Source organism: Lepisma saccharinum, chromosome 25 (assembly GCF_977018435.1).
Source record: "Lepisma saccharinum chromosome 25, izLepSacc3.1, whole genome shotgun sequence".
Classification (NCBI taxonomy): Eukaryota; Metazoa; Arthropoda; class Insecta; order Zygentoma; family Lepismatidae; genus Lepisma; species Lepisma saccharinum.
In genome coordinates this window covers 24,924,822-24,946,275 of record NC_139253.1, presented here as the reverse complement: position 1 = coordinate 24,946,275, position 21,454 = coordinate 24,924,822, and the positions used below count along the sequence as shown (strand labels likewise).

Below are 21,454 nucleotides of genomic sequence, written 5' to 3'. Positions count from 1 at the left end.
ATAATATTATCCCCAATTTTACATTTTCCCATTCTTTCTTCAGCTTCATCCCAAAAGAGGTTCCACTGTTCTTGCATTCTGTTTTTCACAGTACCTGTACACAGATATGCACCGTGTGTGTAACACTACATACTTTAACAAATCCTTGCAGTAATGGATGCATGTGTGTGGAGAATTTATGCATAGGAAAAACAAAACATTTATGTTGCCCTATTTCTTTCAGGGAAATAAATTCAAAGAGGAGGTGAAGCCTCCTAGATAGTGCAGTGGTAGTGCCATCACCTTGTATTCAAGGGGTTCCAGGTTCAATACCTGGTGGATGTGCACAGTGGTTCGAATCCCACTTTTAACTGTAGGTCCATTCCTGATTAGTAGAGGCAGCCATATTTCATTTTTGACGAAAACACGAAATGTGAAAAAACACATTCTAATGTTAATTTTTCATGTTTCTGAAAGGTGTGAGGTGCATTTTCCTACCCTGTTTTGTCACGAAACGATGCAAAATGAACTGCAAAATGCGAAATAGACTCTTAAACATGAAATTTACCATTTATATACCGACGCGACACTTTCTGAATTGCTAAGTATCCTGCGAGTTATGCAATTCACAGAAAATTGATTAATGCAAGAATGGACTCCTTTATACAGGAATAAACTTAATATTCTGGTAATGATTTAATGTGCTATTAGAAGGGATATGTTTATTTTGTGTAATAGTGCAGTTTTTAAATCAAATTTGGGATTATATTCACATTTTTTAAAACCAAAATGTCATTTTATATGGTGCTTTTTCACCGCTATAACAGCCAAATTTCATTTTATTTACCCCTTTTGAACCCGAAATTGACTCGGTTTTTGTACAGAAATTTTGCTTTTTTATTTACCATAAATATGTGCCTCTACTGATTAGCCATTCTGTGCATAAAGTCGACTTCATAAGAAACTCGAAGGTGACTGTTCTGACTGCATATTCCCACCCTCTCACCTTTCTTGGTACATGCCTATTCAGAACAGTATTCTGGCATATCAGTAAATTTGCAAACAGTTTTGTAGATTTGATATTTCTGAAAGAATTATTAATACTTTTCTTGCTTGCTTAAATTTTTTACTACCTTCATAAATATTGACTACTGACTCTGGGCCAATTTTGTACTAGTACACATGTAATTTACACATGCACACATATATAAAATCTTGAATCAAAATCACTCAATGTAAATCAAAGTGTTTCATTACAAATACTAATTACAAATTAAGTTAGTTCTTAACTGAACTCTGAGAACAACAAAGGCCATATATAGTGAAAAAAAAATCATTTTCATAAAAGAGCTTAGGAATATATAATACACTGGTACTAACTCTGCAGAAATGCAGATCCGATGAAGTTTTAAGAAAAAGTGGTTTAAACATGTCTCTTATTGCTAGGGATGTGCCGAAGCCGATTACAGATGTATGAAAATCGGCCGAAATTGACACATCGGCATCGGTATCGGAATCGGCAAAAATCCGATATTTAAACCGGTACAGATTATACTAGAGTTTTTACCTTCTAATAATTTTTTATTCTAGTTTTGTAAGATTTATTGAAAATTTGGTTATGATTCGTCATTATTGTAGAGTTTTTGTAATAAAATTATTGCAAACTCATTCAGAGGATCAACCTAACTATAAATCGGAAATAAGACAGTACATTGCTGAACCAGGATCTGCTGTTGTATTGGAAATTCAAAAATGAGTATTCAAACCTGAAGCAAGTGCTGAGAAAATACTTGGGCATACCTGCTGCATCAGTATTCAGTGATTGAGTGTTCAGTGTTGCTGAACAGATTTGCGATAAGAGAAGAAGTAGGTTACTTCCTGAAGTGCTTCCAAATCTCGTGGTTCTGAAGTTGAATCTGGCAGAACAGGAATTCATTTTGCATTTCAATGAACTGCTTGTGTACTAATGTTTAATCTCTTGAGAATCCATGGTCTTCTTAAAGGTTCACATAACATTTTGTAGATGCAAATGTACATTCGCATCTCTTGAGAATATATATGTATATACATATGATATGCAATAGAAATGTACATAGCAAATTTATTTTTGTCATGCAGAAAATAACATCCCATTTCTGTTTAATGATCTTATGTATCGGAATCGGTTAAATATCAGCCTCGGTATCGGTTCCAAAAATTATCGGTGAGTACATCGGCATCGGTAAATTTTCAGCTTCGTCACATCCCTACTTATTGCTAATCCCATTTTCCCTAAGTAAAGTCTGCTGTTTATATAACATCTGCTTTGATCTATATACATGTAAAAAATGTTACTTTGTTTCTCCTAACCACACAGTGAAAAGCAATTAAATGGAAAGTATGAATATCAGGGCGAGACAGATTATTGGTTTTGGCCAATATAAGCACACTGGTATAATTTGGGATCATTCTTGCCCATCCAATATATACATAAATAATATGTAATTTTGTACAAAAGTGTATCATTTTGTAATCATATTTATGAATATACATATGTAATTTGCATGCCCTGGTTTTGGAAAGTAAAAATGTAAATAGGTAGTTTCATTTAAAGATAAACCCATTGCATTCACCGAGATAGAATCACTGTTACTCAGGAAACATTTGCAATTTTATATTGGTCCTTTATTCATGTTTTAAAAATTTCTTAATAGAGTCCATTCCTAATAAAAATATAAATATTCATGGCTGCCTTCTCCATAGGTAGAAAGAAACGCAACATCTCCCCCCCTTGTTTTCCAGAATTCTTTCGAATGAGTACAAAAACCGTGTAATTTAAACATGAAACTTGCTACAAGCTAATATAACACAACAATAATCATGGATTTTAGCATTCAGTAAAAAACAGGTATGCAACTTACTTGCTTTTCAGCATGTCTAACAGGCATGGCTGCAGTTATTTTGGTGTGAGTGAGCGATTCTAAAGCCTTCCTAGTTCGCTCCGTTACCTCCTCCAGTTCTTCATCATCTGGTCTCTGCAGGGACGGATCATCTTCACCAACAACTTCCGCCGGTAAAAGATCTGACAGTTTTGAATAAATTATCTGTTGGAGAAAGAAGAGCCATTAACTTCAAGATACCGTAAGCCCAAGATGGGGATCGAAGATAGGCTATGACAGCCTTTAGCCACTCGCTTGCTAACACTCGCTTGGAAACAATTTTAACGTAACACTTCACTAATGCTGAAAAAACTAATCATTATAATACATGATTTTCATCCTATAAACAATAAGTAACCAACAGAAAAAACATACACTTTCTACAACAGTAAAACCAAATTGAAGGATTCAATAGTAATAAGAATAACATCACACAAAGTCAACATAACAAATTAACAGATTTTCTGTTGTGAAATGATAGTAAAGATAGAAAATGACTTACTCCACAATCACTTTCAATGTAAATCTCAATCAGTTAACCAAATGAATTAAGTTGCAATGCTAACAGAAGAAAACTACAATTGACTTCGCATGGCGAATCTGCACTCATTTTCATTTCAAGTATGTCTTAACTACCTCTATTAGTTGACATATTCTGCATCTGAAAATAGTTGCACATAGAAGCAAGACTGATAAACAATGAAAAATCAATCATGTTTCCACATGGTGGTATGTATTTCAGAAAGCAAAATCGTTATGATTTTTTTCCCTCTCAAACATGCCAAATATAGCATTATATGGAAATAAACTATGGAAATTCCATGGACTGTGAAAAATATATACTACCAAAAATATGAAAAATCAAATATTTAACATGTGACAAAAAAAATATTTGTAACACTTCAACACTCTTATGAGTCTTGCCTGTGATACACATACCTAGTGATGGCAATAAATCATAAAAGAACACAGGAAATACAATGAAACGTGCATATAAACACTGCAAGCTACATTCTGTTCTATACCATCATAAAATGAAAAGCATCTTACGGTCTCTAAATCCATGTTTGACATTAATGAATGTAAAAAATAGTTTGTGTAAACACATGCAACTACTTATATATTATTTTATTGTTTACCTTATCCTTACTATGTCCCTGTCGAGCCAAAACATCATATTTAATTTTCCCCTGGGCATCAAGTTGGACTGCCAAAGCATTTGATGTGCTTGCTTTTTCCTCTTTACCCATATTGAGGGGATATTGGGCAACTGGAATTTCTGCAAATGCCCCACCATCACCAAAATCCTATAAAAAAAGACAAAAACCGACGTGTTAAACACAATATAGCAATGTTTATATTCTTCAACAACACAAAAAGTCAATGTATGCACAAGGATATATAAGTTATATAATGGTTAACATTAATACAAGTTGTAATTAGCATTCTGCCACGAAGGCATTTTAGAAAGTGTGCAGCTACAACTCTACACAGTCAAAAAGAAATTTCGTAACTAAACATTCAATGTTTATGATTTCCGACCTAGCATACTGCCACCATATGAAAGTAGTACACAAAAATTATTGTCACTTTGCTTAATTAGAAAATTTATTTTGCTGGCCAAAGGTGCACCACAAGCTATGAATTTTCAAAAAACAACTTCAATTCAAGCATCAAGAAATGTACAATATACATTGAAACTTCGATTTTACGATTTTCAGGGGACCAAGCTGAAAAAACTTCAAGAAAATGTAAAATCAAGAAAAATGCTATAACATTCTGCTATGTTGGAACAATTAAGATTGAATGTATAATGCATGAAAATGTAAAATCGGGGTTCCACTGTAAATTACCAGAAAAAAATATATTAAATTTTGCAGATTGGTATTTTGATACATTAAATGTAAAAAGTCAAGAATCTGACCATCTGAATTACCTCCTTATATTGTTGAAGGTGACAATATTTACACTCGGAAGTTTTACAGGAAATATATGCACTCTTCAATTACTTAATGATGTGCACAAGCAAAATGCAATATCAAAAGACTAGTTGATACACACACACACACACTACAATTTTAGCCAGAGTGAAGAAGAGCACAATGTAAATCACATGGTGATTATACAGTGTTAATTGAATTGAATTATGGTTTTAAGTCCACTTATGCACAGAAAGGCTAATTGGGACTGGACCTACAGTTTAACGTGGGATCCGAACCACTGTGCCATGTGCCTCCACCGGGTATCGAACCCGGGACCCCTTGATCACAAGGCTATTCCTTACAACTAACAATGAGTAAAAGTAAATAAGGGACCATACTTTAAACCTATTCCGTCTCACAATTATGTGTAACCAATACTGCTAACATTTTTTTGTTCTATGATGTAACATTGTACACAAAGATACAAAGGAAATAAAAATGCAAATTGTTAATTGAGAGCTTATGATCATATCAGAATATAAATCATCTATAACACACACCATCTTCACACAGTGTGCATGATTCTTGACTTTTTAAGGTGGTTAGAAAAATGAATACTAACCTCGATAAATCGTGGTATCCAACCTCTCCTCTGACCATAGGGTGGTGCTGTCGGGCTGGCAGACACCAACTGGGCAGCATTCTGCCGAACTTTATTGCGTTCATCATCTCTATCCCACACTGGTTGTGTGGGAGCTGGGAGTATACTGTGAACAAGAAGCAAAAGAATGTTACAACAAATGCATCTTTAATTTATGCTTGCCATAACAAGTCATTACCTGTGTACTGTAATGTGCCTTGAAGGCCTATACAGGACGAAGGTAGAGCTACACTTGGGGCATTCCACAAATAGTGGTCCTACTCCATGTAAATAACAAAATGAATCATCGGGAAATTATTGATTTTAATTGCAGTAACGTTTAAATGCTTGCAAGTGCATATCATTTGCATATTTCACCAACAAAAATTATTAGCATCTGTAGTATATATAACTTTGCTACAGTTTTTAAGAGTCGCACACACAACACATATTTTGTTAATACCTTCCATGCATTCAGGCTATGTTAGCATACTCAAGTTTTTTTTTCATTTGTTAACAGACACCACAAATTACATAATAATTCTATGCAATAATTTCATTGTGAATATTTTAATACAATTGCATACAATGACCGCGATTGGGTTCCAAAGGAAAGGGGGGTAGGTGGCAAGGACAGTTTACTTTCGCTTGGTACATAAGATTTAGAATAGTACGGAGGGAAAAGTGGAAAAAGAAGAAAAGACTTCATTATTCTAAGTATGGGATGTAGTTTAACCTTACTTTGCAATTTTTTTTTTAACTATTGTTACCCCAATTTTCACCATAATTTTCGTACTTATGGTGCAATTTTAAGCAAAACATACTTGAATATCATAGAAAGTATACTTCATTAGCTACAAAATTAATTTTGTTTCAGGATTCTAGCTCTAATGATTTTTGAGATATTAAGGTTTCTGAAAAGTGCTACATGAGCAAAAAAAAAAAAGCCATGTGCAATGTTGGAAAAATGGCTGCCCCTAACTAAAGAAAATACATTTTTTTGAACATTGATTTTGATATCTAGAACAGGGGCGGTCCGTGACTTTTACAGCAAGGGAAGCTCATATTGTAAGACATTTTAAAAAGCATTATTATTTATTTATTTATTGAAATTTCCAGTACAGCAGAAGCCATTTTAAACCGGAAAGAAACAACAGTAAAACAGTACACTAGTGTTAAAATGAATACACGAAACAAGATAAAATAAAATAAACAAAATATAAAAATAAACATAAACAAGTCGAGACAGTTCCAAGGTAAACAGATGTGTTTTACAAAAGCATTACTTATATACAATTTTTTCTATGTTGGTGATGAAAGATGGATATGAACTGAATATATCGGTTTGGTTTGAGATTACATTGAACTGATTTGGTAGCCTATGAAATAGTGAACGTTGAATGAGTGAGAGTCTTGGAGTTGCAGTGTGGAAAGTTTCCTTGCTCCGTGTTTTATGTCTGGGCACTCTGAGGGAGAGTTCGTGGAGTGGGATGCTGCATCTTAGGTTTCCATTAATTATCTTATGTAGTAATTTCATATCTGCAACGTATCTACGTGATTCTGGAGTATTTATGTTTAAGTTTATACGCAGATCTCTCTTAGGTAGATGTCTCAGGGCACTCTATATCGAACGATAGAGAGAAAAAAGCTGACAACACGCTCGATCTTGGAGGTATGAGAAGGGGAAGCCATGTTCCAGATGGGTGAACAGTATTCTAGAATGGGGGACACAAAAGTTTTGAAGTAACTGGAAAGTGCTTTCGGGTTATGGATTTCGGTGAATCTGTAAAGTAAACCTAGCATACGCATTGCCTTTTTTGTGATGGTTGATATGTGATTATCGAAAGTTAGTTTAGAATCTATGAGGATACCTAGATCTAGGTGTTGTGCTTCCTTTGTTAGTGATATGTCGGTGAGTGTATAATTACCTTCAAGAATGTTTTGCTTCAATGAAATTGTTATGTAGGAGCATTTCAAAGTGTTTGTGGTCAGTTTCCATCACTTGCACCATTCAGAGAATCTATTTATGTCATTTTGGAGAAGTTGGATGTCTGATGGCTGTTTTATTTCTCTCATAATCTTGCAATCATCAGCGAACATTAGAATTGTGCTTGAGAAGGGGGAATTAAAGATGTCTGTGAGATCATCCAGATATAATACAAATAACAGAGGGCCAAGAACGCTTCCTTGCGGCACACCAGATATAACAAGAAGCCAGTTAGAATTAGTTCCAGGAAGTATAACACGTTGTTGTCTATTTCTTAGATAGTCTTTCACTATTTTTAACTTGTTTCCAGTTATATTAAATCTGTTAGCTAATTTATGCAGTAAATAATGGTGATCCACTGAATCAAAAGCTTTGGACAGATCAAAGTACACAACATCCAACTGATTACGATTAGTAATTGCGTTTATGGCATAGGATTGCATAGAAGACAGATTGGTAAGGCATGAAGAATTTGGAAGAAAGCCGTGTTGTGCTGGGTTAATGTAAGGGGGTGTGAATTTCAGAAGTCTATTTTTTAGAATCTTTTCACAGACAATAGCAAGTGTGGAAAGGAGAGAAATAGGCCTGTAACATGTAGTATCGTTTGCATTGCCAGATTTAAAAATAGGAATGATATTTGCTTTCTTCCATTGAGTGGGAAAGCAGTCTTCAGAAAAGCACCTATTGTATAACATTGCAAGAGGAGTAGCAAGTGAGTGAGCTGTTTTTTGAAGGAAAATAGTAGGAATATTGTCTGGTCCAGATGTTCGGTGAGAAGAAAAGGAGGTAAGGAAGTGCAAGACTTCACCTGGTTCTGTAAAGATGGTAGAAAGAGAGTGAGAAACAAAATTATTTTGAAATGTTTGATTGAATAGTTCAGCTCTATCATTACCAACAGCTGAAATTCCATTGTGTGTTGCTTCCAAAGGGATGCGTTTGGTTTGTCTCCGTGAATTTATCAATGTCCAGAATCTCTTCGGATTAGTAAGGAGTTCATTTGGGACTGTGTTTACATATTCTGTGTATTTCAGTTTCATAAGGTCTTTACTATGCTTACGAAGTGCCTTGAAAGTGTTGTGTGTGTGGGGATTGGGGAAACTTTTCCACAGCTGCCATGCTCTCTTTTTGTTGTGCAACAGATGCTGCAACTCTTTATCGAACCACGGGGGAAACTTTTTACTTTTCATTGTTTTATGTGGCACATAGTCCTGAATTAGGGCATAAATAACATCTGTAAACAGTTCGACAGCCTCGGTCACGGACCCTTCGGAAAGCAGGTTCCAGTTGAAAAGGTCAATGGCTCGACGGACGGCGTCCCATGGCGTTTTCTTCCACAGCGGAATCTTATGCCTGGGGGGTGCAGAAGGGGAGCCTCCCGCTTTCACCGGGATTTTGAAGGTAGCTCACAGCAACTCGCGGTCCGACTGAAGCAGATTCAAAGAGGGCGTGACGTCACAGGTTTCAAACAAGGACAATATGAAGTCAAGGTTTTTATCTTTTCTCATATTGTACATGTTGTGTTGAAGAAGACCCAGTCCATGAATAAAATTATCTATGAACCAGTCTTCAACGCCATCTTTATGAAATCTTCTATCATTAGATTGTAGAATTCATTTTCTGCATTTTAATTTGAGTTTTAGCAGCTTCTCAATTACTGTCCTTGTTAGTTTTTAGTCCAGAAATGCAAAAACAACATCCGTCCCGACCCGAAAAATTCTGTCCTGCACACCCCTAGTATTTCTACATTAACTGTGAATTCTGTGAAATGATGAAAAGATCGTGCTGCACTAGCACTACACACGGGAATTGTTTAAATCAACTTAACTTGAACAATTCAGGGAAAGCTTTTTTGCAAGTAAAACAAAGGTATTTGTTCTCCCATCGAGATGTATTAATCTGAGGAATAAGCGACACTTAGATCACTTCTGTGATGAGCCATGTCAAATGTTGATCACAACTTAATTTCAAAGAATAGAAAATGTCTTCAGGAAAACTTTTTTGCATTATTTTTATCAACTAATTGTAGAAACTTTAATTATTTTTTTTGATTCATTATCTCCAGTTTGGGCTGTTGATCTTTTTGTAAGTTTATTCTCTGCAAATGTTGTCAGGAGAATTTCAGCGTGGATTTGAGTTTGCTGATGACGCTGTGATGTTTAATTATTAAAAATAGCTATATTAAAAACTTACGTTTTGCGAGTATCTATGTTGCTTCTGCCTATTTTGGGACTTTCGTGAATGGTTTTTTGGGCTATCCGTCAATGGTTCCTGGGGATATCGTGAATAGTTTTTGGGGCTATCCGTCAATGGTTTGTGATAACATAATGAACACGAAAGTAGGTATTTTTTGGTTAAGAACGTTGGAAACACTGCACACCCACTCCAAATCGACAAAACACAAGCACGACACACGATAATCTACAGCTGTGCGTGCCATATTGTGGGTTCCGCAACGGAAGAAAGGAAGCAAAAGAATTACTCGTAATGTGAAAAATCGAAGTTATTTTCATGTAAAAAGCAAAATGGCACCTCCAACTATGTTCCGCAATACACAATTGGTAAGTATGAACCATCCGAAACACAAAATATCCGATTTTTATGTCTCTCCGATATAACAGACATTTACCGATGATTTTTTTTTCTAAAATGGTCATGCAACCACCATTGGGTGGTTTGGCATGGAATGACCCCATGATGTTGCACACTGTGTGCAATCACAAATTTCAGCCACAGATGATGACTCTTGGAAGAAGTCAAACCACAGGACCATTTCTTGTGTCACTTTTATCATGCTGTTTTTGTGTTGTGTTTGAATAAAGGGTAACGGTTCCGATTGTTTTATGATTTCTCCTAGCACAAAGACTAATTATAGTAGAATTTTGGAAATCATTGTCACACGAAATTTGACCCTTCCTGAAAGTAATGAGCGCTGTTTGGACTCGAAAAAATGTTATTTATGTTGAAAAAAAACAACTTGAAAATTACCCTATGCACTCCTCATGGACAAGATATTCTCCATCGACAGTCAATATCGTAGAACCGTGGGAATGAATGTAGAAGTAAATCGGAACCTCAGTAGAATGCATTTAGGGACTTTATTTTAATGCTATGGGAACCACACCTAACCTGCCTAACCACGATAGCATATATTGAACAAAATATTAAGTCATCGCTAAAACTCCGCAGTATGTATTAACAGACATAAATCGAAATCGAACCATGTAAAAATTGCATTCGTAGCATGATGACATCGCAATAAAACAAAAGGAACTTGGGCCCGACTGCCCCCCTTATCGTCGCCACTGAATGGAAAGATTAAATGTGTCTCACCTTCTTCTTCTTCCATACACAAGACAAACAACCTAAACATTCAGCGATCACTACATGTTGAGCTTTATTATAACTGATATTGAGCAATGTAAAGAGATAAGAACTGCTTTCCATGATAATTTGATATGTAGATGTCAACAAATATTCTTTAAAAAAAATTAACATTATACAACTAAAATATCTTTCATAGGAAACAAGCAAAACAAAATCGTGGGAATTTATTGGAGAATTTACATATTTGATACAATTCAAAGAATGCCCGTTTCCTTCTGGAAAATAAACCCTACCAAGAAAATTCTCGAATCTCGCACGTAATTAAATATAAAATTTGAAGCCACCTACCTAGCTAGGGACACCATTTTCTTGGTACATTAACATTTCTCTCATTCAGTGTAGCCATATGATGTCATCACTTGGAATTATTAAAAATACCCAAATCAAGCTTCAGAATATATATATTTTTTAAAGAAAACTTCATCTTATTTCGTATTTAGGTTTAAAAATTTAAATTACACGAAGTTTTCATAATTTCCAAAACCCCTTGGACCTTTCTATTTCTACTAGCGTACTTTAACTATTGTCGTATCCAGTTCGACCAACCTCTCATTGCTGTAAGTTTCCTAACTGTTTGGCGGATTTGATGGCAATGCTGTTGCCGGATCATAAACTCTCTCTGAAGTTACGTATTGTGGTAACTTATTTGGAAAGGAACCAGTTAAAGAGCCTGTACTTGCATTCCTAAAAACGAAGCTCAGTGCGCGCCGTGTTTAATTATCTCAATGTTGAATACTTTCCATTAGTAACTGTTATTTGTTGTAACTAAATTCACGAATAATTTGTCGTTTGCAGGACAATTCTAAATAAAGGGGAAAACAAAATTTAAGAGGTGCGTTCCCATTGCGTTTTGCCCAGTTAAAAGAATCTTAGGTTAGCGAGAAAAAAAGAATGCAATTTAATTTACCGTTGTTCATCTAATTTATTTTGAGTTACACTATCTCATGCGAAACAAAGAGAATATTCTTTTTGATGCGAAATACCTTTCTCTTTTTTTCAGAACCACTTCATGTACCTTAATTCAACATTATTGGAGAATGCTGGCTTGTCACCAAGTAACTTCACCTGAAAATGGAAAAAATAAAGGAATTTAAGCAGAAAAGTATTTTTAAATTTGATATGTTCTCTTTAAAAAAAAATCAAGCCGGTTATCCACTAAAATTATCTGCCAATCTGCATGGACGTCCAGAATAGGGCAAGGGGTGGCGATAGTCCCCCCTGGAAAATGTATGTCCACAAATAAGTTTTTTGAAATTCAGCATACATTTGAATACTTGAGGCATTGTGCAGATAACTTAATGTATCCTGCAATCTTTGGAAGCTCTTTCAAAACATTGAAGCTTTATGCCCTTTCCCCTGGGGTAGGAGTAAGCAGAATGATGTGGCACCAATATAACTGCTGCGTTTTAAATTGTGGTTCCAGTTTCTTCAACATTAGGGCCAGGTAGCATGGTTACAGGGGCGGTGCCAGAATATTTGGGCAGGAGCAAAATATTGATAAATTAGGGTGGGCAGATATAAAATTTATGATTGTCAGAAACATGTATTCTCTCGCCCTCTCCTGCATTTCTTTCGCCTTTTCTCTTTGCTGTTGTAGGTATGTCTTATTTTTTTTTTCACCATTCGCCTATGCTCCTATTACCACCCCCTTTCCGTCGCTTTCACACACATACATGCGCTCGAACGGGTAATCTGTTCCCCAAACTTCTGATTACATTTTCCTCTATCCTCTACAATCTACGAAACAGCAGGAAGTGTCTCCATGTCGTCACCTGTTGTAAAGCCGCTTTTTCCCTGTGTCAGTTTTGATATACCTTCCTTATTTCTCTCGTTGAAGAGTTCCTTCCCTTCGTTGTGTCTCCCTGCTCATTCCTTTCAACTGCTCACCGTATACTTCGCTTTGTAAGTGGATATTTTGTCTTATCCCTTTCAAGTAAGAAGGAATTAATTAGCTGAACGAAGCAGCTTAGATTAATTGATATGATTGATTTGTTTTATTTGACTTCGAGTTTCTTCCACTTTTCGCTAATCGCGAAGATGAATTGTGAAAAGATGAAATAGATGAAACAAGAGCACTAACACACATGGGCAGATAACAAAAGTAGGTGGGATTATACAGGATGTGAGTACAGACAACAGAGCCTCTGCAAAATACAGCCCAGAGTGTAACGTGGAAGAAAGGTTGACATTTACACTCTGTCCAGTTTATCTCTAGAGAAGCCGCGCATAGCGGCAGAGAAGGGGAGGGAGGTAATCAAGTGGGCAGAGCGAAGCAGTACGTACATGCTGCTGCGAAGGCTGGTAACTGCAGTCGATTTCCTCCCTCCACGCAATCCCATTTCCTCTCACATGTTCATTGGTAGAGCCGTCTCGCGTCACAACTTGCGCAGAGATTTGTTTTCCTTTCGCTTGCTCTGGGACAGAGTATATAAACACAGAGTGCAAAATAAGTAAAGAACAAAGTGCTGCAAACGTGGATTGTAGCACAGTTTGCTTCAAAATAAGCAAAGTACAAAGTGCTGCAAACGAGAATTGAGCACGGTTTGTTTCAAAATAAGCAAAGTTCACACCAGTGATTGCAAACGTGATTTGTGAACACAGTTTGCTCCAAAGCTAGCAGTAACGGTTGTCTGTCCCTTCGTAGCAAGGCGTTCTGCCAAAGGCACCTCGAGTGCACCAAACCACTGTATAGGATTTGATTTCCTACAGCCGTCCGTTCCAAACGTGCTGAAACCAAACCCACAGTGAATGCGTCAAGGGGGACCAACCAATCCAGAGAGAGAGAGATGTCTTTTTGTAGCTTTTTTTTTTTTTTTAATAGTTCATCCGTTTAGAGGGTTATGTCCCTCTCTTCGGTACGTGCTAGATACTTTTAAATATATAATAAGAGATAGGCTAAGTGCACTATTTGTAGCTTTTTTTTTTTTTTTTTTTTTTTTTTTTTTTTTTTTTTTTTTTTTTTTTTGTCCTCGTTTTCCATTTAGAAGGGTACACCTTCTCTTTGGTAAGTGAATTGTTTCCATAAATGTTTTCCCTTGCAAGGTGATGGTCTAAGTGTTTTCAGTAATGAAGTGGTACATATTTACTTATTCTGAGGGTAGTTCACTTAGATCTTATTTATGCAGTAGTGGGAAAATTACTTCTGTTAGGAAAGTAATAATTTGCTATGGTGCGGCATGTGTTGGATATATCACGTGCCGTAGTTCCGGAGGATGATGGATATTATACAGCTGGTAGTCAGGATGCTGTGGATCTATCAGGAAGGTGTACATGGTTAAGAGATGCTGTAATGGTGTGCAGTGGTATGTGGGAAGGCAGTCGTGTAGAGCATCTTCGTACATTGTGCTAAGAAGTTGTGGATGGTGCGAGTTCATTCGACCAGTTATATATTTGTGACGGATGGCTTCGATGTGGGTTGTGATTTCGGGAAAGGTTATTCGCTCGTACAGTAGTCGTGTAGGACTTGGTAGGACTACTCTGAAGGCCAAACGAAGAGCATGTCTTTCCAGAACTTGTAGTTTGTGATAGAATGAGTCTGGGGCTGATATCCATGCAGTGTGGCCGTAAGTAATTGCTGGTCGAAGGAAAGCCTTGTAGGTATGTAGGACAACCTGGGAGTTGAGTCCCCAGGATGTTCCAATTAGCCGTTTGAGCAAGCTCAGACGATTTGTAGCTTTTTGGACGATGTTGAGCAATTGAGGTTTCCAGGTTAGCTTGGAGTCAAATATGACTCCCAGATATTTTGCAGTGGTGGCAGGCAGAATTGGAGTTCCCCGTATTTTGATGTTTAATAATGTTGGGTTCCTTTGGATCTTCGAGCGACAGCCTGTCTGCAGAAACACCAATGCTTGTGTTTTGAGAGCATTAATTGTGAGACGCCATGTGTCACACCATCTTTGGAAGGAGTTTATAGCTGGTTGGAGAGTTTTGTTTATAGCTTGGATGGTTGAACAACAGGCGAGAAATGCGGTGTCGTCAGCGAATTGGTAGATAGAAACTTGTGGGGGTTTTGGCATATCGGCAACGTATAGTATGTAGAGTAATGGTGATAAAGCAGCACCCTGTGGAACGCCAGAGTAAGGGAAAATGGGGTATGACATCGCTCCATTTACAGTGACATAAGCGACCCTATTTGTTAGAAAGCTGTGTACTAATCTGACATAGCAAAGCGGTAGTTGGAATTTATGGAGCTTGTAAATGAGTCCAGTATGCCATACTTTGTCAAATGCTTTCTCCAGGTCGAATAGTACTAGGCAGGATGGTTTGGATGTGTTGAAATGATTTGTGATGCGAGTCGTTAGTTTTAATAAATTATCAAGGACACTGTGTTGAGGTCTAAAGCCTGCTTGGTGCGACGGAAGTAAACTGTGTGCTTGTAAGTGCAAGTGTATGCGTCGAACAATGATGCGTTCGAATATTTTGCTAAAGGTTGATGTGAGCTGAATAGGTCGATAGTTTGTTGGGTTGGTACTATCTTTGTTTGGTTTTGGGAACATTAGAACCTTTGAAATCTTCCAGTCTGTCGGGTAGTGTCCTGTGCGGAGGATAAAATTGTAGATAATGGCCAGAAAGGACAGCAATGCAAGCGGGGCCTGTTTAATCAATACGTATGTGATATTGTCCAATCCGGGAGCAGTGTTTCTCTTCCTACGCACAGTATTGATAATATCGTCTGTTGTGATAGGAACAGTTAGAGCATTTGTAGGATCAATAGTGTGCGTATTACTGGGTTGCAGTTGCCTGTTATTGGGGTTTGTGACTCTGTCAATTTTGGTCTGGAGGCGGAGATTTGGAGCTAGTTGCGGTGTCGGAGTGAAAGTGTCTTGCAAGGCATTTGCGAAGGCATAAGCTTTTTCAGTGTCTGTGTTTAGAGCTGCGTCCTTGATTGTTATCGGATAAGGAGTACTACTGGATTGTCCAGTGAGCACCTTGAAACGTTTCCAGTATTTTGTGGGATGACTTTCGTCACTCAATTGGTTGCACGTTTCAATCCATCGACGTTGTTTATAAGCTTTTATATAGTTATGAACTGTACGCAGCCATTGACGGTGTAAGTTAAGGGATTCAGGATTTCTGGTCTGGAGATAGTCCCTGTATGCTCGTCGTGATGCTGTGATTAGGTGAAGATATTGCGGAGGTAGCTTTGGTTTGTAACTATTGAGAGTGGTCGTAGGTATGTTAGTGGTTGCCGCACTGGTAATCTGAGCAGTAAGATGTTCCACCGCCGTATCGAGTTCCTCTGAATTGTTTGGTTCTGGATGCGGGTGAGAAAAAGCATTCTGTAGCTTTTCACTATATGCCTCCCAGTTCGCTTTGTTGTAACACCAGATTTTTCGAGGTTGTATTGTACTGCTCGTATTGCGGTTACCAAGATTTAAGGTAATTTTCACTGGGTCATGGTCACTGCCGATGGAATCCAGCACAGATATGTTCAAGCAGGTACTTAGAGATGTTGATGTTATAACAACGTCAGGGGTAGTGTTACTTATGGGACGTGTGGCTCTGGGCAGTACATGGAATTCTGCTGTAGTGTTTTGGTCCAGAAATTGTAAAAAGTTTGTTTTGTCTTGCATGGTTCGGCTATGATAATTGATGTCCGCTGCTATGATATAATGTTTGCTAAGGGTTTGGATATGTTGAAAGAATTGGTATGGAATAGTCTCCCCTGGTCTTACATAGATGGTAGCAAATGTAACGACCCGGGATGGAAAGTAGATTGTACTAGCAGTATATTCTGGCAAGTGGAAGTGTGGTGGGAAAGTAACTGTTCGATATGGTAATTTTCTATCTACTCCAATTGCTGTGCCGCCGTTTACTCTTAAGCCCGGCGGGCCATCGTGGCGTAAGATGTTGTATGGTGGAATATGACAGATCATTTTTGGAGCAAGATAGGTTTCGTTTAGCGCAAAGCAGTGAACAGATTCTTCCAAGAGCAGGTGTTGCAATAAAGCTTTTCGTTTAGAAACGGATCGGATATTTAAAAATAGAAAATTATACATATTCCGTACTGCCATATTCAAAACCTTAAACCGCAGTTTCCAAGTGGGATATGTGGAAATGCACGTGAGGACCAGAGTATGTTGCATGGAGTTGCAAGTTGAAAATGGTTTTTGCCGATGCCGTTACTTGGGTTAATATGTGCGTTCTTAAAAATGGGTGCACATTTTGGAGAGTCAGTGTGAAGAAACGTATTAGATCTTCCACTGTTACAGGATGTCGTAGTGAGTTGTCAGGTTCCGTAGCAGTGTCATTGGTGCGCAGGGGGACTGTTAGGTCGGGGTGTTCAGGTATTGCTTCTGGCTTGGCTTTGCATTTGTAGCTGTATGTAGGATGGTTTTCCGTACATGTGACACATTTTGGTGGAGCAGTTTGGTTTTGACATTCTTTGGTTGAATGGGGTCCTGAACAGTATCCGCATTTATCTCGGTTTGGACATGCAGCGGTAGTGTGCTTGTTATATTGTTGGCATTTTTCGCACCGCAATGGAAGAGGTTGTTGAGAACGGGATGGTTCAACTTTGTACCTGCGTCTGTATATGTATGCTCCACTGTGTAGTAGTGTGTCTACAGCATTTTGTGAGTCTGTTAGGACCCGCACCATGTATGTGGGTCCGTTGTTATTGCGAATACGGATACATTTGCGGATTTGTACACCTTCGCATTCCAGTTCCTCAAAGATCTCCTCGTCTGTTAAGACAGGTTCTACACCCCTGATGACTACTGATAGTAGTGGGGATTTATGTGGTGGTGGTGGTTGTTTTTGAGTGGAAGCATTCAGTGTTTGGATGTTTGCTTTGGCTCCATAAATTTCAAAAGAAGCTTTGTTTCTAATTAGTTTTGCAAAGTCTGGATCTGGTGATTTCAATATGATGCCATTACGGGTGAACAGTATTTGTGCAATTTGTGCCCTTGGTACATACTTAGATGTTTGTTGGAACACATGTTTTGCTGTGTTGAATTTGGTGTCGTAATTGGTGAGCAGGAAGTTGTATAAGCTATTATCCTGTTGTTTGGATTTTAGTTGGGTTGCATGAGCTGTATTTCCTGTATCTCGTTTAATTGGTGATCTAGATCGTTGACGTTGAGGTAGAGGTAATCCTTCATAGGAATTGCGACGTCGGTGTTTTGTGGAATAGCTGGACGTTTGCATTGGATCATTGGTACTTCGTGAATCGAGCATCGTCTCGGAGTTTGGACCGTCAGTCCGTTTAGTACCTCCGGTGAAGGTTTTCACCCCTTCTCGCTGTCGTAGCAGCGTTGCAGGAAGACCATGATGCATATCAGAAGACCACAACCGTGAGTTGTTTATATGATCCAATAGAACAAACGCAAATCCTATGGGAAAAGAGGCACAAACTCAAACCAACTGACAACTCAATCCAAAGAAGCGAATCCAAATTCCAAACTAATTGTAGAGCCCAAGACAAAGAAGAGGAAGGATGAAGGTAGTAAGGGAAAACAGTTTCAAAAATATTGCAAGTCGTATGTCTGCTCCACTCAACGTGTTCAACCAAAAAGGTTCCTCGCAATCACCTAACCACCGTATAGGCACAATTGGTACCGTTTGTCCGTTCCAGACTTACGGCTTCCACCTGGAATAATTGGCCCACGATGCGTGACACAAGAGAGACCGACTTACGATTACCTATACAATCAGGGCTTCAGTTGTCACCGTTAGGTTTCCACCTTGATTCTCAGGGATTGGGCCTCCCCGGATGCCATGATGTATTTGTAGCACTTAGCTCCTGATTATATAGTCTGGGATAAAAATATTTATCATGGGAGTTTCACTTGTATTCAACATATTTCATTTTCTGATCTTCCTTACAACTTCAATATTCACACATCTTTTGAAGGATAATAAAACACATTTTTTCACTAATTACAATTGAAGTTATCCTTATTTGTGTTACTAAAAGTTATGTTTGTTTTGAATTTGAGTCGCACTGCCATCTAGTGTACGCTGTAGGAAATATAAGGTTTGGTGGTCAATGCTCATACAAATTCAGATTAAACAAAACACTCCGATCTGACGCTTGTGGCGCTCATGGTGGTGACCATCCAAACTAAAGCGTATTCAGTGGAATGTTTTTTTTTTTTTAACGTTGATGCAACGTTATCACAACGTTGTTCCCCTACATACAACATTCATCATAAATACAACATACATACAATGTTGTGGCAACGTTAGTGTGTTGACTGGGATAGATTCCACGACAAAAGAAAACACCTCCACAAACTTTCAACATGCTACAGAAACTCATTTCCGTAAGTAGTTTCTTCTGTAAAAATGAGAAAATACGTTGTGCCCATATGACAGTGTTACCCAGTTTTCTATGGTCATAGGGTACTTGCAGAGATTGAGGTATCAGTAGGGTAAGCCGGAGACACTTAATACTCGGTTGTTTTCAAATAAAAATCATTGCTACTTACCTCATATGCAGTGCGGAAGATTTTTTAAGCTGGCGATAACTTTTTTTCCATGAAAAACGCGTTACTTTTAACATTATAATCATTTATTGGTCGTTGCTAATTCGGCGGGCAAATCTTGACTCACGTTGTTGATCGTCAGCTGATATGCAGTATCGTCAGCTGATGTGCAGTGTTTCCAAACTTATGAACCGATAAATGCCGCACAAACTATTCACAAAAGGTTTTTAAGCGAAAATTGAGGCTAAACTGTACTTTACGTCCTTATCTGCATGGTGATTGCTTCTTTGCGTTCGCGGTGCGCCGATAAATGCCGCACAAACTATTCGCAAAAGGTTTTCAAGCGAAAATTGAGGCTAAACTCTACTTTACGTCCTTATCTGCATGGTGATTGCTTCTTTGCGTTCGCGGTGCGCCGATAAATGCCGCACAAACTATTCGCAAAAGGTTTTTAAGCGAAAATCGAGGCTAAACTCTACTTTACGTCCTTATCTGCATGGTGATTGCTTCTTTGCGCTCGCGGTGCGCGATGGTGGTGCGGCACCCGGCATCTCTTCGGGTAAGTACCTTTTTCTTTTTACACTTTCTTTTCACGATAACCCCACTATCCATTCACGGGGTCTAGGTATGCCTACGAGGTTAGGTTAGGCCTGTTAGGTTAGGTTCCATTAGCACTCATTTCACCCCTAAATATGTGCTTCATTATCTAAAAAATTCCTTAATATGTTCAATTACGCATATCCGGACAACATCGGTTTTTCTCGATTTACTCTTTCAGGAAATTTTTCCTACCTTTGGGATTTAAGTTGTTCAATTCCTTATAAAATAAGCTTTCCAACGATATATGACACGTATTCCTTAGGGAAAGGACGTAAACTAGAGTGTTACCTTAAATTGGAACAAAAAACCCGCTCGCACGTCATCTTGTAAAACTACCGCGTGGTTGCTACACTGTGAGGGGGTTACATAACCGAACGCACGGAACATTTGATTCACGTAGTCGACGGTAATGGCGGCACGAGCTATCGCACAACGGAGATGCATGATTCACGAAAAATACCTTATTTACGGGCAAGAAACGTAGCACGATTCTAAAAAACAATACCTCCGGCTTCGGAAAGTCCTCAAGAACACAATTCCGTAAGTACTTTCTCGTCTTTTCTCCTGTAAATTTTAAGAAATCCGTCTCCGGCTTACCCTACCGTTACCACTTGATTGATTAGATAATATATACGTAATGAGTTGGTAAATATTAGAAGCAGGCGCGGTTGGCCCTATAGCTCACAGGATCAGTGAACCCCCAGTAATATACGATAATCACTTCGAGAATGAACAATAAACAATGTCTTTACATTTTCACATTATTTCGCTAAAAATTCTACACAATAAGTCATGTATTTGTGCCCGTAACACGGCGAACACCTTTGCTGAGAAGAAGAAACCGCGAATCAGCCGCCCTGATACAGACCCTCAGTTGAACCCCCTCAGGACAGTTCGTGCCATTGTGAAAGCTTCGTGCGGGACCAGAAGCTCGAGGAGGGTATAGGACAAAATACATGGAAGATGATATTGCAGAACCTATGTCTCCACCCAACGGTCATGCGCAGTTCGTTCTCTCGCAGAAGCCGCGGGACAAGGCTCCGTTCTCGCTGCTTCCTCCCTTCCAGTGTTGCTGTGTGGGGTTCAAGTTTGAAGCGCACACATTACATATTCAATCTTCTCTTTGTGTCATTTTTGTACCGAACTCCTTGGAATAAATGCAAGATTGTGGCAGAGATGGATGAGTGGAAACAGATAAAAGCTGGAATTAGATGCGATGAATTAAAATAAAGGAGATACATTACCAAAATAGCTCGTGCATGCATTCAGGGGTTTTTCCTTAAAGGTGGAAACACTTCGGGTTCGCGAAAGAGAAAGAATGGCGCGAAGACGTGACTCGCTGTCGCTCGGTGTCAATCGTCTCAAGTTCGTTAGTTTTTTGAAGTGCTTGGATACTTGTTGGAAAGTATTAAGTGATGCTGCGAGTGAAGCGAGGGATGGACTTTACCTAGGTTATGTCATTTGATGCAGTGTAGGCCTTGCTGTCCGCGTAGAAATGCACATAATTAACGTAAACAAACTTCCTTGTCCACTGAAAAAAAAGCGTGTGCTGGTCGACCAGCCCCAAATTTGAACAAACCTGTCACTTATCAATG

The 21,454-nt window shown here is 38.3% G+C and overlaps 1 protein-coding gene across 2 annotated transcripts in view; it reads right to left on the bottom strand.

The window, feature by feature from the left end:
• Bx42 (Puff-specific protein Bx42) overlaps window positions 1–19,282 on the bottom strand; it is a 40,231-nt gene extending 20,949 nt beyond the window's left edge. The window contains exons 1-4 of one of the 2 annotated variants that reach the window (XM_083111378.1): window positions 19,263–19,282; window positions 5,442–5,586; window positions 4,037–4,204; window positions 2,880–3,062 (exon numbers count right to left, since the gene is read on the bottom strand). In XM_083111378.1, coding sequence (XP_082967504.1) covers window positions 2,880–3,062; window positions 4,037–4,204; window positions 5,442–5,586; window positions 19,263–19,267 — 501 coding nt within the window. In that variant the 5' untranslated portion in view covers window positions 19,268–19,282. Of the gene's footprint in view, window positions 1–2,879; window positions 3,063–4,036; window positions 4,205–5,441; window positions 5,587–11,118; window positions 11,169–19,262 lie in introns of those variants that run through there. The other variant, XM_083111380.1, reaches the window with a different exon arrangement.
• Between the last annotated feature and the right edge of the window lie 2,172 nt (window positions 19,283–21,454).